Source organism: Uloborus diversus, chromosome 6, assembly GCF_026930045.1.
Source record: "Uloborus diversus isolate 005 chromosome 6, Udiv.v.3.1, whole genome shotgun sequence".
Taxonomy (NCBI): domain Eukaryota; kingdom Metazoa; phylum Arthropoda; class Arachnida; order Araneae; family Uloboridae; genus Uloborus; species Uloborus diversus.
The window spans coordinates 164,524,262-164,547,500 of record NC_072736.1 but is presented as its reverse complement, the minus strand read 5'-3'; the positions used below and the strand labels follow the sequence as shown (position 1 = coordinate 164,547,500).

Genomic DNA, 23,239 nt, shown 5'->3' with positions numbered 1-23,239 from the left:
AAACATTTATATCGTTACTTAAATACTGTCTGATCTCGAAAGCCGCGACTAGCACCGTTGAACGGTTCTATTTAAAAAAGGGGTGAGAGCTTGATGAAGATAATGCACATGGTAGCATTTCTGCTTTACCGATAAAAAAGGGGAATAAATTAAAAAAAAAAAGCCTCAACTCAAACCAACACCTCTAATAAAAGAATCTAACGGAAAAAAAACCCTCACATTCGTTATCTCTCTTCTCAATATCTCCTCTATTTTGATAAAATCAGAAGCGACCTGACGCATGCGCAAATTTGAGGAAGGTTGCGCTTTAAAATATTAAACAGTATGCTGTTATCAGTGCATAATGTATGTGGTAGTGAAGAAACTAGGCCTGGTTAAGTTTATAGTTGTAGTTGAGTTATGGCTGTGAATGATCTTTTCTATCGTTTTTGCGCCAACTTCAAAAATTATGTTTAAAAGTATTATCGATTGTGTTTAAAGAATAAAATTATTTTTCCCTTTTTAGAGCAATTTTGAAGTCGGTTCTATTTTTTTTCCAAAATTTTTTTATTTCATTCTTTTTAGTGTAACTGTAAATGTAGATATTTCAGTAAAAGTAAGAAGTTACCATCACGAAACTTTACCTTATTTTTTTCATAAAAATATGCTCCATACTAAAAAAAAAAAAAAAAAAAAAAAAAAACTATAAGCACACTTTAAACTTTAAGAGATAGGCACTAAAAATTTATCATTGTTCCTTTCTGGAATTCATTTGTGCGTTAATTTAATTATAACCATTTAAATGTCCCTAACTAATTTGCCTTTCACAGCATACCAGTTGCTTGTAATGCAGTCCTGTATAGTTGAGGCAAACATAACCTGGTAGTATTGTGAAGACTAAGCAGATCCTGATCACTGCATCATCTCACTTCCAGATTAGCTTTACCACCACTATGGAGCAATGACACTGAAGAAACTTGATGCTTTATCAGAGAAGCCTTTATTCAAAATTATCATTACAATTACTATTAATGTTACTGTTATATGGCACCAAACTTTTATAACAATGGGTTTCATATTTAATCATTTAATAGGGAAATTACATGAAATTTGCTGTTTTTTGCCCATAACTTTTTTTTTCTAAAGAACAAATATGGTCAAACAAAGTAATAGGACCTAAGTTGAGCCATCCCCTATCCATTAAAAAAAGAATCATCAAAAGCGGTTCACTAGGTGAGACGCTGTGAGTGGACAAACAAACAAACAAACAAACAAACAAAAAAACATACATACGGTATGAACTGATAACCGCCTCCTTTTTGAAGTCGGTTAAAAAGAATAGAAATAGAAACAAAAATACCCTTCGTTTCAGACAGATAATCCGTTAAAGGGAGATATGAAACTCAAGGTTTTTTTTTTAATTATTTTTTTTTAATACTAATGGGCTCTGACCCCCTTCGCCAACACTCACCAACCCCGAAGATTGCTTCGCAATTTTATTTGATTCGCAAAGATTCAAATCGTCAGTTAAAAAGAAACAGATTAAAAACGCATTATGAGCTCCCTTTGGATCAAAAAGTACCCCTTCCCCGGGTTTTTGTACCTTTGGAAAGTCGCTTTCATATTCGTGGTCTCTAGTGATATATTTTGCTTTTTAGCTCGGGGTTTGAATGGAGTTGAGCCTAACATTTAATAACATCCGTTTAAATCGATACCCTTATTAAAGTTTGTGAATAAGAAAGAAAGAAAGAAAGAAAGAAAGAAAAAAAAAGCGAATCGAAAAGACGTAACTATGGCAACGCCAAGTAAAACATCAATAATTTTAATGGAGATGAGATTATTCGAAAATGATTTTTAACGGCTTGTAACTTTTTTCCTTTGGAGATAGAAGCTTTTTTTTTTTTTTTTTTGCGACCATAGGTCGAGTTAGATCTGGAGTAAAGAAAGCCGCTCTTTTCAGTGGTGTCAAAAAGAACACTGTGAGACAATTCCTTTGCTTTTTACCGATAGATTTAATAAAAAAAGTAGTTCTTAAATTTTAGCTAAGCCTAAAACAGTTCGAGCTAAAAACGCAAATAACTCCCGCCGTATTTAAGTTAGGGCATTGAAACAAATTGCGTAGAACGCGGAAAATTTTAACCTTTCCAACGATATATAATGTTAATATACGCAGGTAATTTTTCACCCTTTTAATAGGCAATAACAGGCAATTTACGCGTTTTTTTGAGCTTAATATTTAGTTACAAAAAAACTAATTCGAATTAAAAAAAATAATGATAAAACCCCAGGTACACACCCCCGGGGCTCGAAGTAATTTTGTACAAAATTTCGAGGCTGTAGGTGCTATGAGGTCTCCTGGACGCAGGTCTGTCACAGACTTCCTTCCAGAATTTCTTAGAAACTGTTTGGTTCTATTTTTATTTTAATTACTTCTACTTTAATTCATAACTTCTACTTTAATTTATAGAGGGCGCAGATTTTGTCTTGTTCCATGGAACGATAATAAAAATGGCAGTTTTGGCTGGAAAACTCAATGATGTTGTGTGGCTTATTATTACACTTTTAGAATCACGGTTAGTTTTTGTGTACGCGGAAATTTTTCCTCTGGCGCAACGTACAGAAACCTTACTTTTATTTACTATAAAAAGATAATTTCATGTTTTTAAAAATATTATTTATTCGTTTTGACGTTTCTGTTTCAGTTTAGACGCTCCACATTTATTCCAAAGACCAACCAAAACTGCTTATTCGACATAACTATTATACATTAAGAATACTCAAGTATGAGTATAATCATTACAAATAGGATACTCCGTCAAAAGGTAATTGAGGCAGTGAGAAGCAAATGGATGTAAGCGGCAAAAATTAAAAATTTGGAAATAACCAGTACACATGGTAGGTGAAACTCCTCTGTTTTGGGGGCAAGACATAGTACCCTTGGAGCTGTACTGCATGATTGAGAAAAAAATTTCAATAAAAGCCTGCGTAGGACCAACCTCTTTTCTTCTTCTTTCTTTCTTTCTTTTTTTTTTTGACACTTACGTTTAAAAAAAAAAAGAAAGAAAATCTTTGTTCAGAATACATTTGAGGCAGTGAGAAGCAAAGGGATGTAAGTGGCAAAATTTAAAATTTGGAGACAACCAGTACAAATGGTATAGGTGAACCTCTCCTCTAGTTTGTGACAAGAGGTGGAACTAGTAGCCCTGGTAGGTGCTGCTGTGCAGCAAGATTTAGAAAAACTTTTCAATGAAATCCTACCCAGGACCGGAACTTTAAACGCGTTTTACTCGAAACTTAAAATAGTCCACTTGCATCCCTTTGCTTCTCACTGCCTCAATTGTCAAAGAAATTGAATTGTTACAAGTAGGATTTCATACGTACCAGCAGAAAGTGATGATTATGAATTTTTTCCGGAGTTGCGGATACCGGAGGAGATCAGCAGAAGAATTTTCCACACCATCTACTTTTTTTTCTTTTTTGATTTTTTCTCCTAATTTCTGTCAAAGAAAGAATGACGATAAAAAAGTTGCTTTGTTAGGACATACTTTTTTATTGGGTCTTTTCATCTATTTTATCACTCTTATAAGTCGTGGGGAAAGTCGTGGAACAAATTCTATTTCCCGCTAGCAATGGATGGGATTTTTTAGAGATGGCTCATTAAGAAAAGTTGCAGGCGATATCTCTACGAGAGTTACTCACGTACATTTAAAATGTTTCATTGGTTTCGTTTGTATTTCTTTAACGAAAATGAACTAAAATTACTTAAACTTATCAATAAAAATTTAATAAAAGAATATTTTATATAGTTTTGGATAAAAAGAAGCCATTATAGTTTATTTTGTAAACTATTTCTCGGTAATCGAGCGGTAAGACATTTGTTTTCCATTTCAAAAGTCTTAAGTTCGATTCCTGCGTGATACAAAATTATATAGTTAAATTTTATTGAATAAAAAATGAATTGTAACTATTTCTACAGAGACAGGAATTAGAAGAAAATTATGGCAAAGTGAACCAGAGCACGGATGCTAGAAATCATAAGATATCATCAAAGAAGAGAGGTTTAAAGGAGCCATGAAGCCGCTTTAGATAGAAATTAAGGAAGAACGAAAATAAGCGATGCCTATATTGATGCTATGTGGAAGTTGTTTGCGTTTGAGATGATGTTCATTAACATTAGTTTAGGTACCAGTTTTCGACCGGCGTTGCCATGACAGCAAGCCGTATTGTACGGGACCTGTCGACGGGACGAAAAGCCAGATTTCTGACGGTCCGTAGAGTTGGGCGTCGCATTGCATTGGTCTCTACGAGATGAGCCCGCTCTCTCTATTGGATGAGAGACTGACATGTGACTTTTTCGCGTTCCGCAAAGTATGAATGCTTCTCCCTTTTCGGAAAACGTTACTCTGTCCGCTTTACGTGGCGAACGTGATGTGCGGCCGCTGTTTGAATGTTGCATTAGACTACAGTCGAGTCCCGACTTTTACGCGAGGGATGCGTTCCAAGACCCTTCGCGTGAGTTGAAATTCCGCGTTGTGGAAAAGGGTATGTGTAAAAACTTTTATAAACATACCCATACGATTAAAGACACTTGTAAACACCATCTCAAACTGTTAAAAAACATTTCTTAACTATACATTACTGTTTCTTAAATAAAAAAATTGAATTTTTATTTATTGTATTTAAAAAAAAAACCGTTTTATTTAACATAAAAAACTGCTACGATGCACAAAATCAATGATCAATGGGAAAGGAAGACGTAAAATAAACCACTACGGTACGTATATTATGTAGTAAGAAAAACAAATGCACTATAGTTGTTGAAACTTTCTCTTTTTCCTTCTATCTTCACCAACTTTAAATGAAACAGCGCTCTTAGGTGTCATTATATTTCATCAACTTTCCCATATAGAATGATAAAAATAAATGGAAAATGAGGAGTAGTTATTTGACTAGTAGTTCAGACTAGTACGGTGTGGGAACTTCCGCTCTCAGTGATGCCAAAGGGATGAAGGTCCATTCACGAAAAAACCGCGATTCCCTTAGGAAACTGTTCATGTTGCGAGTGAAGAATTCGCGTTAGTAATAAAATTCTTTACCGGGGAAAAATTCGCGTTTAGCCATTTCGCGTAAGTCGGATCGCGTTGTAGCGGGAGTCGACTGTACTTTGATGACACTGTGTGGCAATACTTCAGACATGTACCTTTATCGTGTGACGGAGCGGCCTCCCCGAGGCAAGTTTAGTTTTTCTGATAATTTGTTGAAAACATGTCTCGAAGGCTGCTAGTAGCGTCCAAACGTGCAGTGATTCGTTTTTTATGGGCAAAAAGGTGCAATTGCACTGACATTTCTGGCAGTTGCATGAAGTGTATGGTGAAAATGCAATGTCACATCAAACTATGGTGAAATGGTGCAACATGTTTGAGAATGGACGTTACAGATATTGACGACGCTGAGCTCCAGAGGGAAGACCATCAACTGCATTCTTGCAAACAGACGCATAACGAGTGACGAAATCTTCTGGATATTTCTCATAAAAGTGTGCATAAAACTATTGCCGATCACCTTAAATTTCATAAAGTTTGTGCTCGATGGATGCCACGTCTATTGACGGACACAGGATGGTCAGGGTCCGATCAAGTCGAACTGGTGCCCAGGTCTTGAGTAGAATTTGGTGCCCCCCCCCCCATGAGAAAATCTGCACAATTTTAAAGTCAATGTTTCATACTAGAAGCCTAATATACAACAAACTACATTTTAAAGGAACATTACTACATTTAAAAGGAAACCTGGGATTTGAATACCAAACACTTGATAGTCACCAAACTAATCACAGTTAAAATTGCCTCTTAAGGCGAAAAAGAGTTTAAAAAACAATTTAAAACTGAAAAAAAAAATCTTACTAATTCTGACATCAAGCTTTAAAAAGGCTTCTTTCTGGTTTTAACAGAGGCAAATGTGTCGGTTAAATAATCGAAATCTATGTTTGATGTCACAGCATTTTCAATGGTCAATAAGGAAAACACCTATAAATTATCCTGAGAAACGCAGCTCCTCAAATGATTTTTGATTCTTTTCAAAAATGAAAAGGAACGTTCACTGGAACTGCTGCTGATAGGCAAGGTAAGAAGAAGCTGCAGGGGTGAATCCACATTCGGAAATGTATGTGTGATGTTTAGTGATCTTATCCTTTTAAAACATTCTCCAGCAGAAGGGTTATCTTTTGCAAAAATTTGAAAGTGTGTTAATTCTTCTAGAAAATGTTTATCTATGTCATCCGAGTAATTTCCTTGAAATTCCAGAGCTAAGAGACAACGACTTCTTTACGCGAATTTTTTTTAACTTTATGAGTTTTTGAGCTGATTTTTAAAAAAAAATTGAGCCCTCTCTCCCTTAAAGTTGAGAAAAAGTAAAATGAGCTTTAAAAAAAAAAGGAAGTGAGTAAGTGAATTTAGGCTAGGCTATTTTGGTGCCCCTAAATTTGTGGTGCCCAGGTCCGCGGACCCGCCGGATCGTGTGTTAATCAGGCCCTGAGGATGGTTATTGGACATTGGACGAGATTTCATTGCAGAAGGCATCGAAAAACTTGTAGCATGCCTAGACAAATGCTTAAATATTGGAGGTGGTTACATTGAAAAGTAGATTTTGAATTGAATTTTAAGATACGAATAAAGCTATTGTAAAATGTCTATCCTGTTTTGTTTTCTTGAGCAGTGCAACTAACTTTTTGACTGACCCTCGTATGTGGATTCACTTAAAGCCAGGATCCAGGGCTTTAGATTCACTCACATTGTTTACTCTAAGACAGGGGTTTCCAAAGGTCTCCGATTCGCGGCACCTTTTGAAGAATTGGAATTTTCTCAGGGAACCCTATAGTCTTTATCTATTATATTATACGTATTGGTAATCCGCAGCAACCCTCGCCAATCACTGCGGCATCCAGTTTGGGAACCCTTGCTCTTATAGTGAAAGCATACCTGAAGCTTCGAGAGAAGTTCTTTGTAATCTTGAGGTTTGCCGTTTTTCTCAGCTATTTTGCTCATGATAACAGTTGCTTCTTCATACCTTTCCTGAGACACTAACCATCGTGGAGACTCGGGAAGAAACCTAAAAAGTATTACAAGTCAACTTAAAAAAAATAATAGTTTAAAAAACTAAAAAAACACGCTTTCGTAGCAAAATGAACTAAAAAGTGAAAAATAATCTTTGGATGATAGTAGTTGACCAATCACTTAATTTTAATGTAATACAAAAAAGCGTGGGGTGCTGTCTATTTACATTTTTGCTTGGGCAACAAATGGAATAAATGCAAGACAACTGATAAGAAGCCCCCCACACTTTTTTGTATTACATTAAAATTAAGTGATTGGTCAACTACTATCATCCAAAGATTATTTTTCACTTTTTAGTTCATTTTGCTACGAAAGCGTGTTTTTTTAGTTTTTTAAACTATTATTTTATTTTTCTGTTTTTTGGTCTTATGTTGGAGAATTATCAGGCGACGAAATTATTTATAAAACGAGTGCGAGGTAATATCTTAAAGTTAAGACAAGGGCACCCCGATGGGAAGCTACTGTGAGTCATCGATGTATGTTTGCGGAAATCATATTTACATTACTTTGAAAATTTGAGATGCATTTGAATAAAAGTTTGTTCAACAATGGTTTGATCAGCAATGAATTTCCAATTGAAGGCTCACCTAAATTTTATCCTGAAATTAGTTAAAAACAATTATATTTCATGTTCTAGTTACTTTCGAACATTGGAACAAATTTTGTCTGATGCAGAAAAATTAAAGGTTTTTGTAGATATTTTTAAATAATTTTTGCGAGCATTTTTTAGTGTATTTTTTAAAATTTTTCCTCTTTCACATTGTTGAATTTATGCCAAAATATTGATTAAAATTGGAGGAAACTAACAATTAAAAGAGTTAATTAATTAATTTGATTATAGAATATTGCATTGTCATCGGGTCTGAGATCGCGTGCCAAATTTTAAAAGAATCCGATCGCAGGAAGTGGGCGAAATTTGAGCTGTAAGATTCCGTTACAAGATACATACATACATACATACATACATACATACATACATACATACATACAGGTGAAGCTAATAAAAGCGTGTTAAAAAAGAAGCAGTCAACTCATTGAATTACCTGTAAAAATTAATAAGCAACTTTGTTAAACAATTATTTTTAAAATATTTGAGCAATCACATTGCTTATTGTTCTCATTTGACTGTTTTTTTTTTGATGTCCTATGATTTTGTCCCCCCCCCGCCTCCCTCTGCAGCACCACCGTCGACCGGCCCCTTCCGATGCTGCTCCTCTAGCGGAAACCATCTCCAGGTTGCGGCCATATCCTACACACACACACATACCCACACACTCAGCCTGCACACAGGGGCGGCATTTCACCATTTCATTTGGGGGGTCGAGTTTCTTAAATATGTATAACCCCAAAGCGAAACCAAACACACATTAGCTAACAAGAAGTTGTCATAAAATCGGTTTAGTATGAATAAAATTAGTGTTTAGAAACAATTAAAATTTTGATTCATTGACTAAAAAGTTATCATACAAAACATCTCGCTACTAAAATTTTTGGTATACGCCCAAAATGTCGCGGCCAAAATGTCGCGGGCCAAAATGTCGCGGCCAAAATGTCGCCGTCCCAAAATGTCGCCGGTCCAAAATGTCGCCGTCCCAAAATGTCGCCGGTCCAAAATGTCGCCGTCCCAAAATGTCGCCGTCCCAAAATGTCGCCAGTCCAAAATGTCGCCGGTTCAAAATATCGCCGGTTCAAAATGTCGCCGGTCCAAAATGTCGCCAGTCCAAAATGTCGCCAGTCCACAATGTCGCCGGCCCAAAATGTCGCCGTCCCAAAATGTCGCCGGTTCAAAATGTCGCCGGCCCAAAATGTCGCCGGCCCAAAATGTCGCCGGCCCAAAATGTCGCCAGTCGAAAATGTCGCCAGTCCAAAATGTCGCCAGTCCACAATGTCGCCGGCCCAAAATGTCGCCGGTCCAAAATATCGCCGGTTCAAAATGTCGCCAGTCCAAAATGTCGCCGGCCCAAAATTCGCTAGTTCAATTGGTACGAAAAATTTAAATGTACGTCGATGCTTTTCAGCATAAAAGTTGCGAAAGAATATTAATTGCCTTTCAAAGTAAGTTCCTTCAAAAATTCCAAACGTTTTCTCCTGTCTTAATTCGTAAGCATCAGATTAATTCCAGAAAATTAATAGTTTTCAGAAAAACATACGTTTTTCTGTATACTATTAAGAACGTAAACATGCGAAAGGCTGCTGCAACGGATTTCTCTTTCTCGTTTAATCTGATTAATAATAATACTCAAGATGTAAAGCAAAGGATCAAGATGTAACGCAAGGATTCAGACAAAATATTGGTATGGAAGTAAAACTAAACTGTTCTAAAGGCGAATAAAAGAATAGTGAGGCGCTATGTGAATATGGCAAGAGAATAGGCGGTTTGTATTTCTTGGCGTAATGAAGTAAAAACAAATAACTCCTTCACTCTAGCATATTATTACCTTAGCGACAAGTCAGTAATTTAGGGGATCAGGCGGAATGGCCCCCGACTTTGAATTTTTTTTTTATATATACAAGTGGAAGTGCTTTTTATAGCAATCCTATGAAATTTGCATTGGTTATATGCCCGTTATCCTCCCTCTCCCCTTTCACTAGAAAAATTCGAAATCACGGGCCAGGGTGGAAATCAAGTAGAAAGGTATCTTAATGAAATTTAATTTTCTCATAGATTTTTTAACATCACCCTAAGAACTGTAAAAAAAAAAAAAAATAAATAAAAACTGTACGTTTTCAGCGAGATATACGTTGGTTAAAGTAAGATCAAAACTGTTCTGAGACTTTTTCTGGAAATGAAACAGAAGAAGTTTAACAAGACTGCTCGAGACCTTCCTCTGAGAGGACATTTGTATGTCCTTTGCGACCGGGATTTTGGGACAGCAAAACAAATGTTTAACAGAGATGACAGATTATTGCCGTGGAAACTCTGTCTTATGAGTAAAATTCTGAAATTACGTTGAAATCTTCACCGTCAAATCTTTTGAAATCAATGAAACCCGTAATTGCTAAAACAGGTGTCTTTCACTCAGATTTTTGAAAAACGACTCTACGCGATGACAAATATTTTCAATTCTCAACATTCATGAAATTTATATATTCGATAGAACATCAAGGGGGACAATTTCAGAACAGCTATTTTATTAGAGGTTTTCAAGAGGATACTTTCATGCTTGCGAAGTAGCGCTTGTCAGCTGAATCACATTTTCCAATTTTAAATAGAAAAGAAAAAATTTCAATGTAGGGTGAAATATAACTGATATCAATGAGATTATTCAGATCAATTTTGACCTAGACTTATTTTTAAAATGAGTTTCAAAAAGTAATAGTTCTAGCTCAATATAGCTTGGTAATTCAGAAAGAAAAGAATACTGATAATAATAATAATAAACAAATAAGTTTTCCCCTCTCAGAAAAAAATGCTGTTTTAATTATTGAATTTTTACTACGCAAATTGTATAAGAATGCAAACTCAGTTTTTATTTAACACCCACGATAGTTAAAGTGCTACAAAAATGAGAGGAATACACGGCTAATTTAGATTTTATTGATATCTTGCTCAACCTCTCATATTTAAATTCAGTATATTTTTCATTGTTTATTTAATTACACTGACTCACGTAAACGATTACGAAACTCAACTTAGAACGAAAATAAGGCTTGTTTTCGTTTAATTTCACTTGCATACTACATTTTTGTATGAATCCTCGCATTACTTCTTGAGATATAGCAGTCACATAAAACGATTAAAAATATTCGGTGATCCATCCTTTTGGGATGACTGAAGCCAAAAATAAATGAGCAACTCGCCCTTTAAGATATACTTGTTGACCAAATTTTGTCTTAACCCTTGTACAGTAGACCCTCGTTTTACGCGGGTGTTATGTTCCACGGAAATGCTGCGTAAATCGAAACCGCGTAAATTGAGACCTAATATCAAAAATAGGGAATGGGTTCAAAATAGGGATTAGGTTCCGTAGATAAAAAAATACTTCATTCTAGTGATGACTAATTGTATGAAAAGTTTAATGTGTACTTATATCGATTTTTATGCATAATATGCATAAAGAAAACAAACTAATTTCGTGTTCTGTTTATGAAAAAGAGCTGGCTATGATAGTCTTTTGGTAGTCATTAAGAATTTTTCCTCTAATTCTTTGCTGAGCATTAATGCATTCATGACCACTTGCGTCATTTCCTTGATAAAATCTTTCTTTACTAACAAATTAGAAAAAGATTATTTCTATTGCCTACGAATGGTTCAAAATTTTCAATGTGAGCGTTTTTGGTTGTGTGTCACCGGAGTCGGTATCCTCGTTGGTTTTGACCTCCTTTGTCACTCCTAAAAGCTCTTCTTCCAGTGAGTTCTGAACTGTGTGAGTTTAATCACTTTACTTCTATAATGGAAAAAGCTCTGGAACCAATCGCATAAAATGTCTCCAAGGACCCAAGTTCGATTATTAGAACGCCAAAATGCAGTTAGTTACGAGTAATCTGCAATCTATAGGAGCTTGGGTTTTGAAAGAGAGGAAAATGTTACCTGTTTGCATTGCCGCATCAGCGTAAAACCGAAACTCATCTGCGTAAATAAAATAAAGGTGTCAAATCTTCAACCGCGTATAATCGAAACCGCGTAAAATAAACCTGCTGAAAACGAGGGTCTACTGTATTACTTTTTGAGATATATCAGTCACAGATAAAAAAAAAAGAAAGGAAAAAAAAACATTCGATTGCTCCACCCTCAGGTGTTATTGGCCCCAAAATCTGTCCCCCTGCTGCTTCCTAACATTTTATTTGATTCCGTTCATCCTTTTTTGAGCAATGACAGTCACGCATATCGATGAAAACGTTCAGTTACTCCACTATCTTGAACGAATTGACGCAAAAAAACCACGCAGCCCTAAATCATGTATGGGTACTTGCGGGTATCGTTCGAATTCTTACCACAGGTTTTGACGTAGAATGGCCCCAAAAAATCGGTCACATACAAACGCATACTATTCTTGAAGAAAAGTTTTAAAAAATTTATCGAACGTCAGAACTGAACGCCGTCAGAACGTTTTACAGTTGGTAGATAGCGAGTCACAAGAAATAAGATAACGTAACGCTTGTATTCTATTTGTTTGCTGAAAAACAGCCGAGAGTTGCGAATCAAAACGGAATAATCTTTTTAGAATTCATCAAGAAACTCAGTTAGTTCAGTCCCATTTTTAACGAAGACATTCATTAACATTTGCATTTTTCTTACCAACTGAATGAGCGAATTTTGGTTCTACGACATTTTGGCCCGGCGACATTTTGGACTGGCGACATTTTGGCCCGGCGACATTTTGGACAGGCGACATTTTGGCCCAGCGACATTTTGGCCCGGCGACATTTTGGACCGGCGACATTTCGGCCCGGCGACATTTTGGGCCGGCGACATTTTGGATCGGCGACATTTTGACCCGGCGACATTTTGGCCCGGCGACATTTTGGCCCGGCGACATTTTGGCCCGGCGACATTTCGGCCCGGCGACATTTCGGCCCGGCGACATTTTGGGCCGGCGACATTTTGGATCGGCGACATTTTGGCCTGGCGACATTTTGGACCGGCGACATTTTGGCCTGGCGACATTTTGGACAAGCGACATTTCGGCCCGGCGACATTTTGGCCGCGACATTTTGTCCCGCGACATTTCGGTGGCGACATTTTGACCCCAAACCAAAATTTTTATACCTTCTGGAAAAGTTATAATGTATGATTTTTGGGATTCGGAAGAGCAGGGAATCGTGTTACTAATCTATCCGTACCCAATGTCGTGCTATTTTGCCAGTTCAGCTAAATGGAAAAGGTATTTTGTTCCCCTTTGTGCTTCGAAAATATTTCTCTAACCTCCTGAGACATAAAAAAAAAGACTTTCTCAACTAGCTGAGCTGATTGTCATAGTTAAAAATAATTGAAGTAACAAAGTTATGTATGAAAACACTTTTTATATCTTGCTCTTCAAAATCACCCAGGCTACTTCAAAAAATGTGAGGGGCTTAAACTTTTCATCATTGAATAATCTAGTCATGTCGGCGCTTTCAGCTTCAATGAGATATCATCTGCCACCAGCTCTGTTATTCACTGTTCCAGACTGATGAGTCCATAACAAAGACGAAACTGCAGTCTCTGGATGTGTAAACCATTCACTCGGTATATTGCTTGTAATTTTTCTTGCCTCATGCTAAAAATTTTACTCACAGTTGAAACATTTTATTTTTCGTTTTCAGAATCCAATCCAAATAACCATAATCCCAGCCAACCATACAGGAAAATAATTATTATCACATCTTGTGTTAATTTCATTCGAAACTGAATCTATTACTTCATACAAAATATTCAAAAATCAATGTTTGACTTCACATCATCATGTAAATTTTTGTCACTTTTTTTTTTTTTTTTTTGCGCCTCTTTAAAATTGGCTCGGAGGAAGAATTTTTTTGAAAAATTCACGATTGATTGAAATATAAATCTATAAAAAAAATCTATTTTCAGTTTCAATTGTAGATTGAACTGTGGTAGTATGGTGCGCAGATTAATTGTAGATTGAACTGTGGTTTGAATAGTCGAGTAGCGGATTGAAGATATAGATTTGATAGAATAAAGCATTTTTCAAAATCCTTTTTCCGATGCAAACAAATTGGATAAAAATTCAAACGAAGTCACACATGCTAAAGGGCATGAGCTTTTTAACCGTTGAAAGAATCGTTTTGCAAATAATTCTTCCAATCGTGAAATCACTACTTTGAAGTTATAGAGAAATGTTTTTATCGTTTTAACTCTTGAAGATTATCTTGTGCCACTCCGCGATTGCATAATTATAGAGCTTCATAAAAGGTATTTCGTTGATTTGTCTTTTTTTATTCAATAATCACATGCATTTTTAAGAAGTTTCTTTGAAAGCATTATAATGTATTGAGCAGCTGAAATGTGTTTCTAGCAGAAGAAATCGATGAACACTCATCAAATAAATATACACTTAAAAAATGAGCGTAAAAGTGAATGTAAAATATCAAGGAATTTTCTTGTGAAAATCATGCAGCCACACTACTTTTCACGAGCCTCTCATATTGGCCATACCATCGTTACACTGGGCACACAAGTGTGAAATATTTAGCCTATATGAGGCAATGTCTTCTTTAGTTAAAATTAACCATGGTTCTCTATCAGTTTTCTATGTTCTGAAAAAGCCGAAAATACTTCATTAATTTCTAAGTCATCATCCAAATAACGAAAAACACTTTTTCTAGTCTGAGAATGTGTCGAGTTTCATCAAATAGTTACTGAGAACCAGCGAGATTTCCTTTAATGAACATTGATTTCCGACTTACATGATGGAATTCACCCATTTTCTATCATTCTGTTCAAAAAATTTGGGGGTGCGACCGCCCCCTCTTGACCCCCCTATTTGCCGCCCCTGCCTGCACACACACACACGCCTACACACAGACACAAACACACACACTCGTGATTGCGGAAAACATAATTTGAATTCAAAATGTCAAAATTCAATTTTTTTTTTAATTTTTTTTTTCGATTAAACACTACCATACCAAGCCATCCACTAATCCGTGGGTATTATCTTTCTTTTTATAATTAAAATTCTTTTTATAATTAAATTCTTTTTATAAGATACGAATTGGGCAATTCGTATTCTTTTTATAATTAAAACTATTTTGCTTACTAAGTAAAAACGTGGTCAGGATTTATTTCTAATACGTTGAGAGTGAAAAGGGGGGAAATGATCGACGTTTCTAGAAATTTTAAAGACACACTGAATGCCATGGAAACTACAAGAATTTTTAAATATACACAGATTTTTTTTTTTTTGCTTTTTGCTGGGAGCGTCTTTTTTACAAGAAGCCAGCTCTCCAGATATTTGTCAAAGATTTGCCACCCACCCCTCGAATTATAAATTATTTAACCTCATCATGAAAGAGAACTACAACTTGAATTGCAACCATATACATTGCGAAGTCTAAAAGAAAACGGTTGTGTACGAACTAAGACAAGTATGTTTTCTAATGTTCATTGACATTGCTTTTTGATGAAATAATTGCGACATGTCGAACCTTTCTGACCACCGTTTTCTAACCGAAAAAAAATTCTTAAAGCTTATCTCCAAGTATCTGCACGCGATCTCTGTTATAAAGATATTGAAAGAAAGACAGAAGACATTTTTCCATCAAAACTTGACAGTTTAAAGGGCACTGAGTATTATATCTCAACTTTTGGAAGACCTTGTCTAATCGTGTACTTTCTTTTCTATAGCTGTAGATTAATACACTGAAAATGTATCCCAATTAATCATCTTTATCGGAAAAAATAATGAAAGTTTTGATGTTTTTGAAGGACATGTCAGACTGGAGTCATTACACCTTAGAAACGAGCTTATGTGTGCATCACATGACTGCCTTTTACGCCAATTTAATGATAATAGTAGTGCCTTGGAGTAAGCAAAGAAACACTTTAAATATTTTTGCCTCAAGTTTGTTGCGAATTGAAGCAAAAAAAAAAAAAAAATGTTTTATACAGATTAATTTTCCCAATATTGGACATTTTAATGTGATTCAATGGTTAACTCTCTAAATATCACCAATAGTGGCCAAAATGAAACCAAATTTTTAAAAAAACGCCAAATTTATCGCCAAGTTGGCGAAAAAATTTGGCGACCAAAAGCTTGGAGATGCGACGCCAAGTGTTTGCCAAATTATAACAACACTTGAGTTTGCACTGATATTAACAATGATTTCCCCCCAAAAAGATGTAAAAAAAACCCTTAGAAACATCCGAATGCAACTAAAAGGGGAGGTGCACAACTAGATCCCACTAAAAGTCTACGTACCAAATTTCAACTTTCTAGGATATACCGTTTTTGAGTTATGCGAGATACATACTCACATACATATACGTACATACAGACGTCACGAGAAAACTCGTCATAATTAATTCGGGATCGTCAAAATGGATATTTTGGGCGTCTATACGTTCTTAGGCATATATCCACATGTGATCGGGTTGAAAAAAAAAAAAAAAAACTCTCAATATTTTTTCGGGGGCGAGCAAAATGGAAATTAAGGCCTATTTTTGGGTCAAAATTTTTTTCGCGAATACAATACTTCCTTTACTTCGTAAAAGGAAGTAAAAAGGGTCTGATGTATTTCAAAAAGAAAGATCATACCTACAAAATTTTAAATTAGATTGAGACAAGCTCAGCATTGTGTGTTCTGGCCGTTCTCGAAAGCAAAGACTACCACTCAGGGTAGACTCCATTTTAAAAAGGGGCGATAGGTTGAGGATGGGCACTTTCCGCTCGCACTTGCTATCTCTACCCTTTTCGACGCTAATTCGGAGGAATTGCTGAACACGTTATTTTGCACCTTTTACTGCTGAAATTCCCTCTCTATTTTGATAAAATCAGAGCAGACCTGACGCATGCGCAAATTGGCGCTAGGTCTCAGCCAAGGACAGATCCCGAAATTTTTCAAGAAGGGGGCAGTTGAATTTTTTAAACTTACCTACGTATTTAGTTATAACATGTTTGGGGGTAGGGGATGCACAACATTTTTATTTGCCGGGGGAAATCTCCGTACTCTTTTTTCCTAACATCGCCAAAAATCGTCTGATATTGTATCTTTAAAACTTCAACTCTGAAAAATTTCCGAGAAGGAGATTCGCATTCGAACCCCATTTCGTTCCTTAATGCTGCCAAATATGGCCTACATTTGCGTTTTAAGTCTTCAATTCTGAAAATTTGCCGGTACGGTTTTCCTCAATTGAGGGGGATCGCCCCCATCGCCCCTCCCTTGTATCCGTCCTTGGTCTCGGCTAAGGAAAACAGACAGTACTGACAAGCACCGACAGTGGTAGGTGAAGTCAATGGCTCTACAACTTTGTATGAAAATTCTACAGAAGCAGATCATTTGAGGTATTGAGAAGCAAAGGGATGTAAGTTGGCAAAATTAAAAATTTGGAGATAACCAGTGGAAATGGTAGGTGAACCCCTCCTCTATCTTGGAGCAAGAAATAGTACTAGTAGCCCAGATAGGTGCTGCTGTACAGCATGATTTAGAAAAAAAAAATCAATGAAAGCCTACCTAGGACGTAATCTTAACGCGTTTTACTCAAAACTTGAAAATGTTCACTTACATCCCTTTGCTTCTCACTGCCTCATTTCAAGTTTAATTAACAGCAATACTGCCGTGTTATGCACAGAAGTCGTGTCTACACTTTCTATCAAAATCGAGTTAGGTCACCAGGTGGTTCTTTGTCACATGTTTCACCTAAAAACAATGTTTTATAATAGTTTCAAGGCGAGAAATATTTTTAAAAAAATTCTGAAAATTAGCAACTGAACCAAATACATGATGGATACCCAAAACTTTGAAAAACAATGTCTCAGTTTGAGCTCGACTGCAGGTGCTACTTCTTTGCTTAGCACGGCAGAATAGTTCATTTTAATTTCACAAAATCAAAGCTCTTCAATTTTTTATTCGGAAACCAGGATTTCAGTTTGAAAGAGTGAACTACTGAAGATATAAGCAGTTTGATCAAAGATATCTTTACTAATAATAAAGCAGAAAGTCTCTCTGTCCGGAGGATGTCTGGATGTCTGTAGGATGTCTGTAGGATGTCCGTAGGATGTCTGTGACGCGCATAGCGCTTAAACCGTTCGGCCGATTTTCATGAAATTTGGCACGAAGTTAGTATGTAGCATGGGGGTGTGCCCCTCGAAGCGATTTTTCGAAAATTCGATGTGGTTCTTTTTATTCCAATTTTAAGAAAAAAACTATCATAAATTACGAAATCATCATAACGTGGAACCGTAACATGGGCACAAGCCAATTGGCGAGATACGAAATTACCATAGCGTGGAACCGTAACGTCGGTACAAGCCAATTGGCGAGAAATTTCACCATGCATTATTTGTAAATATACAGGCGAACCAAAAGACCTTTAATTTTTCTATTACGGGCGAAGCCGTGCGGGTGCCACTAGTAAAAAATATGAGAAAAACTCATGATCAATTTTACAATTTTTATAAGTGTAATAATATTTCATTGATACTGTCGAGAGTCTGAGGAAATTCAATGCGGAAATGAAATAGAATAATTCATTCAAAGAGAATAAATGTCATATTTTAAAAATTTTTTAAATTTAAAACAAATACTAGTGAAAGAGAACATAATAGAAAAATGAAGACCGATAGAACACAAGCAATCAGTTCTTAATAAATTGATTGCAATTGGGTGTTGGTGCAGCAGAAAGTACACACGTAACGTTTAAACGTTTCATAAACGTTTTAAAACGGTTGTAAAACGTTAACAACCATTTTAAAACGTTTATGAAACGAAGTGTGCTACCTGGGCTCATTTTTTAGAGAAGTTGTAAAATATTAACACTCCAATAGCTTGTTACTTGCACATTAAAAATTGCCCAGATCACCATTGTTGCATTGTCAATTACTTTACTTTACTATGGATTAATGGTAAAATACACTATTGTAAGTATTACTTGTTGTTGTTGTTGTTACTTATGCCACTCGGGAACCCGAGCCCGAGTAGCAGCGCTACTCGATTTTAAGGCAGAGGGGTACGGCTTCCATTTTAATCGAGCGCCTATTTCTGGGTGGAAGTCCGATTTGGCTCAGGCAACACGATAGATGGCAGCACCATCTACGGACAGTTCGATAATTTAGAACCAGACCAGAAGCTGAATAACTTTCTGGCCTAGCACCCCCAGAGGTATCGTTTCACTTGGAGGACATTGTGACCACGAGCATATTTAACGTCTCACCGGTCACCCTTAGTGAAGACGGTGGATCTTCGACCGGCTAGGATTGAACTAGGGACCCTCCGGTCACAAGTTCGATGCAGTGTTACCGATCAGGCCACAACGGCCTCATTACTTGTTGTTGTTGTCACTAATACCACTCGGGAAATCAAACCTGAGTAGCACTTGCTAGTCGATTTAAGGCATTAAAGAAAGGAATCCGTTCTTAACGAGCACCATTTAAGTGGAAGTCCGAATTGGCTCAGACTGCACACGATAGATTGAAGCATCATCGGTCAACATTTCGAAATTTAGAACCAAACCAGAAGCCAAAACTCCTGTTTCAGCATCCCCAGAGGTATTGTTCAGGTGGAGGACTTTAAGACCATGACATATTCAATGTGTCCCAGTTATCATCAGGATCATTCCATGTTAAGTGATCCAAAGTTTTTTCCCTCACCTTTTTGTATTTCTTTGAATTTTGGCTCATCAATTGTACCCTTTGAGGTAATCAAAAGTCCAAATTTTTAGATTTTTATCTCTATTATTTTTTTATTTATAACACTTTGATTTTTCGAAAAACCTTCTTTTTTTCATGGATGTTTGAACATAAAATGGACGATAACTCAGCACCAAATATAGATAGAAAGATTTGGTAAAAAGCATTTTAAAGTACATTAGTTGCTGTTTAATTGGATATGCATCATGACTAATTTCAGAAAATTTTTAATTTTTAAAAAATGAAATTTAAATTTTAAATTTAAATTTTTCAGAAAAGGTATAATGAATTTTTTTTAAAAAAATTCTCAAAAATTTGTGTGTATTTTATCTTCATTTGTGCAAAATTTCAAGTTGGGATCTCAATGGGATCATATTTTTATGAATTTTTAAATAAAATTTGACTTATGAAATAATGACATTTTTCAGATTCTAACTAGTTAAATATGGGGTTCTCTTACTAAGGATGGTCTAGTAAGTAGTAATTGATCATGACTATGCTTGAAATGAGCTGACATGAATTTGTAGATTGGTACCCCCCCCCCCCCCCCCTGCCACACAACCACTTTTTATCTTTTTTTTTTTTCAAAACTGTATTTAAAAAAAAAAAAGCTGGCACGTAAGAGTTATAATCATAATAAACTGGGATGCATGCTGCTAAACATCAGCAGTGACTAAGGCTTATAAATCGGGGGGTGGGGGGGGGTCATAAAAACCAAAAGTCAGAAAAACTTTAACAGACAAATAGAACCACTCATTTGCAGCTTTTTTTTTTTCTTTCGAAAAGTGGGAAGATAGGGGGAGGGGGAAAGGGAGGGGGAAGAGCAATCTGGAATGAAGCTTAACAACATGGAAGGTTATGCTCAAACTAGCAAAATTTGTTTGATCTATAACTGCTTTTAATATATGCATAAATAGATCTCGCTCCATTGCTCTCCTTTACAACTGAAACTAAAAAGAAAACTATCATTAAAGAAAAGAAGACCGCCGCACTCCAAATGTTGTAGAAAGACAATTTTATGCGGAGATACATATGATCTGATACTTAGATTGATTTTTAGTTAAGTGTGAAAAGAATGAAGCAAAATGGGGGGAAACATTCCTATTTTGCTATGATCTTGGGGCAAACTATTTCTTTCCTCCGTCCAAAATTGAAAGTTGACGCAGGGGTAGGGGATGAAATGAATCATAACTTTCCTTATCATATAGTGAATTAATCAAGTAAATTTTGGGAAGTTAGGATTGAAAAAGAAACACTTGGTCCGAAAAAAAAAAGCGTCAGGTGAGGCGTGATACTATTATAGTGTTAATCGTATGTGTGGGTGGGGGGGGATGTACTTCGTCTTGCTTTAAAGAAGAACATTTACCAGCTTTTTATATGCTTTCTATTCATTTTGTTTTATTTTATTAATTTATTTATTTTTTGCATTTTGAAAATAGTTTTGAAAAAAAAAAAAGTGGTGGTGCTGGGGGGGGGGGGCTTTTTCTTGCTTTAAAGAAGATTATTTACCAACTTTTAATAAGTTTACTATTTATTTTGTTTTATTTATTTATTTATTTAATTTTAATTTTCGAAATGTTTTGGGAAAAAAAATTATTAACAGTGGTGGTGGGGGGGGGGGGGGGCTTACCAATCTACAAATTCATGTCAGCTCATTTCAAGCATAATCATGATCAATTACTACTTACTAGACCATCCCCAGTAAGAAAACCCCATATTTAACTAGTTAGAATCTGAAAAATGTCAATATTTCATAAGTCAAATTTTATTTAAAAATTCATAAAAATATGATCCCATTGAGATCCCAACTTGAAACTTTGCACAAATGAAGATAAAATACACACAAATTTTTGAGAATTTTTAAAAAAAAATTCATTATACCTTTTCTGAGAAATTTAAATTTAAAATTTAAATTTCATTTTTAAAAAATTAAAAATTTTCTGAAATTAGTCATGTTGCATATCCAATTAAACAGCAACTAATGTACTTTAAAATGCTTTTTAACAAATCTTTCTATCTATATTTGGTGCTGAGTTATCGTCCATTTTATGTTCAAACATCCATGAAAAAAAGAGGGTTTTTCGAAAAATCAAAGTGTCATAAATAAAAAAATAATAGAGATAAAAATCTAAAAATTTGGACTTTTGATTACCTTGAAGGGTACAATCGATGAGCCAAATTTCAAAGAAATACAAAAGGGTGAGGGAAAAAATTTCCCAAATTTTGGATCACTTGACATGGAATGACCCATCAGAGAACACGGAGGATCTTCGACCGACTGGCATCGAACCCGGAACTCACCAGTTACGAGCCCGGCGCCATACCGATCAGGCCACCACTGCCACGTATTAATTAAAGCATTTGCATGTTTTTGGGTTTATTTATTTATTTATTTATTGTCTTCATCAATTATGTAATTACGATAAGAATACTAGTTTGAGTGTCTTACGTCCAGTAGAGAAAGAAAATAAGTGTCACTGAGGATGTAACGAGTCCCAGCGTCACCCAGCTCCGTGACAAATAGGCAATCAGAGGTAGGAAGCAAAGTCCGAACGTCCAAGAACAGTTGACTATACCGTTCATGCGAGTTCGCATTTCAGGTCCCACAATTTCCAAAACTGAAAAGCGAAAATCATTATTATTTCTGTTTCATCTGAAGATGAATTATTTAACAGAAAAGAGGTGAATTAAAACAAACTCTAATCACCATACTTGTGGGTATTTTTTAAATCAAACTAAGGAAACGGCACCAGTAACATAAAGAGTCCAGTAACATAAATGATCCAGTAACAGACAGTATAAGTTTGGGTTTGAATAATAAGAATATTAGGCGGGTAAAACCGATGTTTCTGCGACTCATGAATACGGTGCAACCATCTAGGGTAACACCCCCAGTAATTGGCACTCCAACAAAAATGTCCTACAGTGAGATTCATAACCAATCTTTTAAAAGTAAAAGGCTTATACCAACTTCATGTACATTTACTTTAAAGATTATAACTTCAATTCATGTTACACTAAATGGTAGCAGTGCACAGGAAAGAGAAACAATTGTTGCTTGTGTCAAATCAGCCATTTCTGTTGCGGGGAGCATGCGCATCAATCCATTAAAATCTGACTTAAAATACATTTAAAATTTTCGTTCTCAAAACTTTTGTTTAATTGAAAGATGTTACTTTGAGTGGGTGGAAGTAAATTTTTGTCTCTTTTTGGATTTTTGAAGAATTGATGGATGCTATTTAATGGTTCTTCAGTTTTGCTAGTCCCCAGTAATTGGCACATGTGCTTATAGTCACTAAGGTGGTGTGCAATGTGTCGCTAATTTGATTTCTGGTACTTTTGCAGCAACAATATTATATGGGTTCTACAATTGATTTGAATCCTCCAGAATCTACTGTTAAATTTTTAAAAGAAACAATAAAAAACAAATATGTTTTCCCATCACAGTCAGATATTGCGACTGAAGAGAGAGAACTGTTCCATTTTTTATGGTCCCTTTGAATCATCGGGTTAATGTTCCTTTTTATGTGAAAATAGCTGTAATTCGTAAAATCAAAAATTCATGCCGACTGATGAAACAGCAATTAATCTCGATATTTTTTTCATGTAACATTATAAATTTTTATTCCTCTAAAATACGTTTTTAACGTCAAGATGTGTGATTTAACATTAATTTATGTAAAATTACCTACTTTAAATTAACATTAGTTACGTTTCATATGATTAAATTTGTATGTAAACTAAAAGTGAAAAATAATGTGATTTTCCAGTTATATTAACATGCGCCAATCACTGGGTCGCAAGGTGTCATACACTGGGGCATCAGGTGCCAATTACTGGTGATTTTGGTAACATTTTATGCAG

The 23,239-nt window shown here is 35.6% G+C and overlaps 1 protein-coding gene across 1 annotated transcript in view; it reads right to left on the bottom strand.

The window, feature by feature from the left end:
* Positions 1-23,239, bottom strand: part of LOC129223933 (organic cation transporter protein-like) — a 115,363-nt gene that overhangs the window by 44,672 nt on the left and 47,452 nt on the right. Inside the window, exons 4-6 of the mRNA XM_054858313.1 lie at positions 21,825-21,993; positions 6,954-7,083; positions 3,361-3,476 (exon numbers count right to left, since the gene is read on the bottom strand). Of these exons, the coding sequence (XP_054714288.1) occupies positions 3,361-3,476; positions 6,954-7,083; positions 21,825-21,993 (415 nt within the window). The remainder of the gene's footprint in view (positions 1-3,360; positions 3,477-6,953; positions 7,084-21,824; positions 21,994-23,239) is intronic.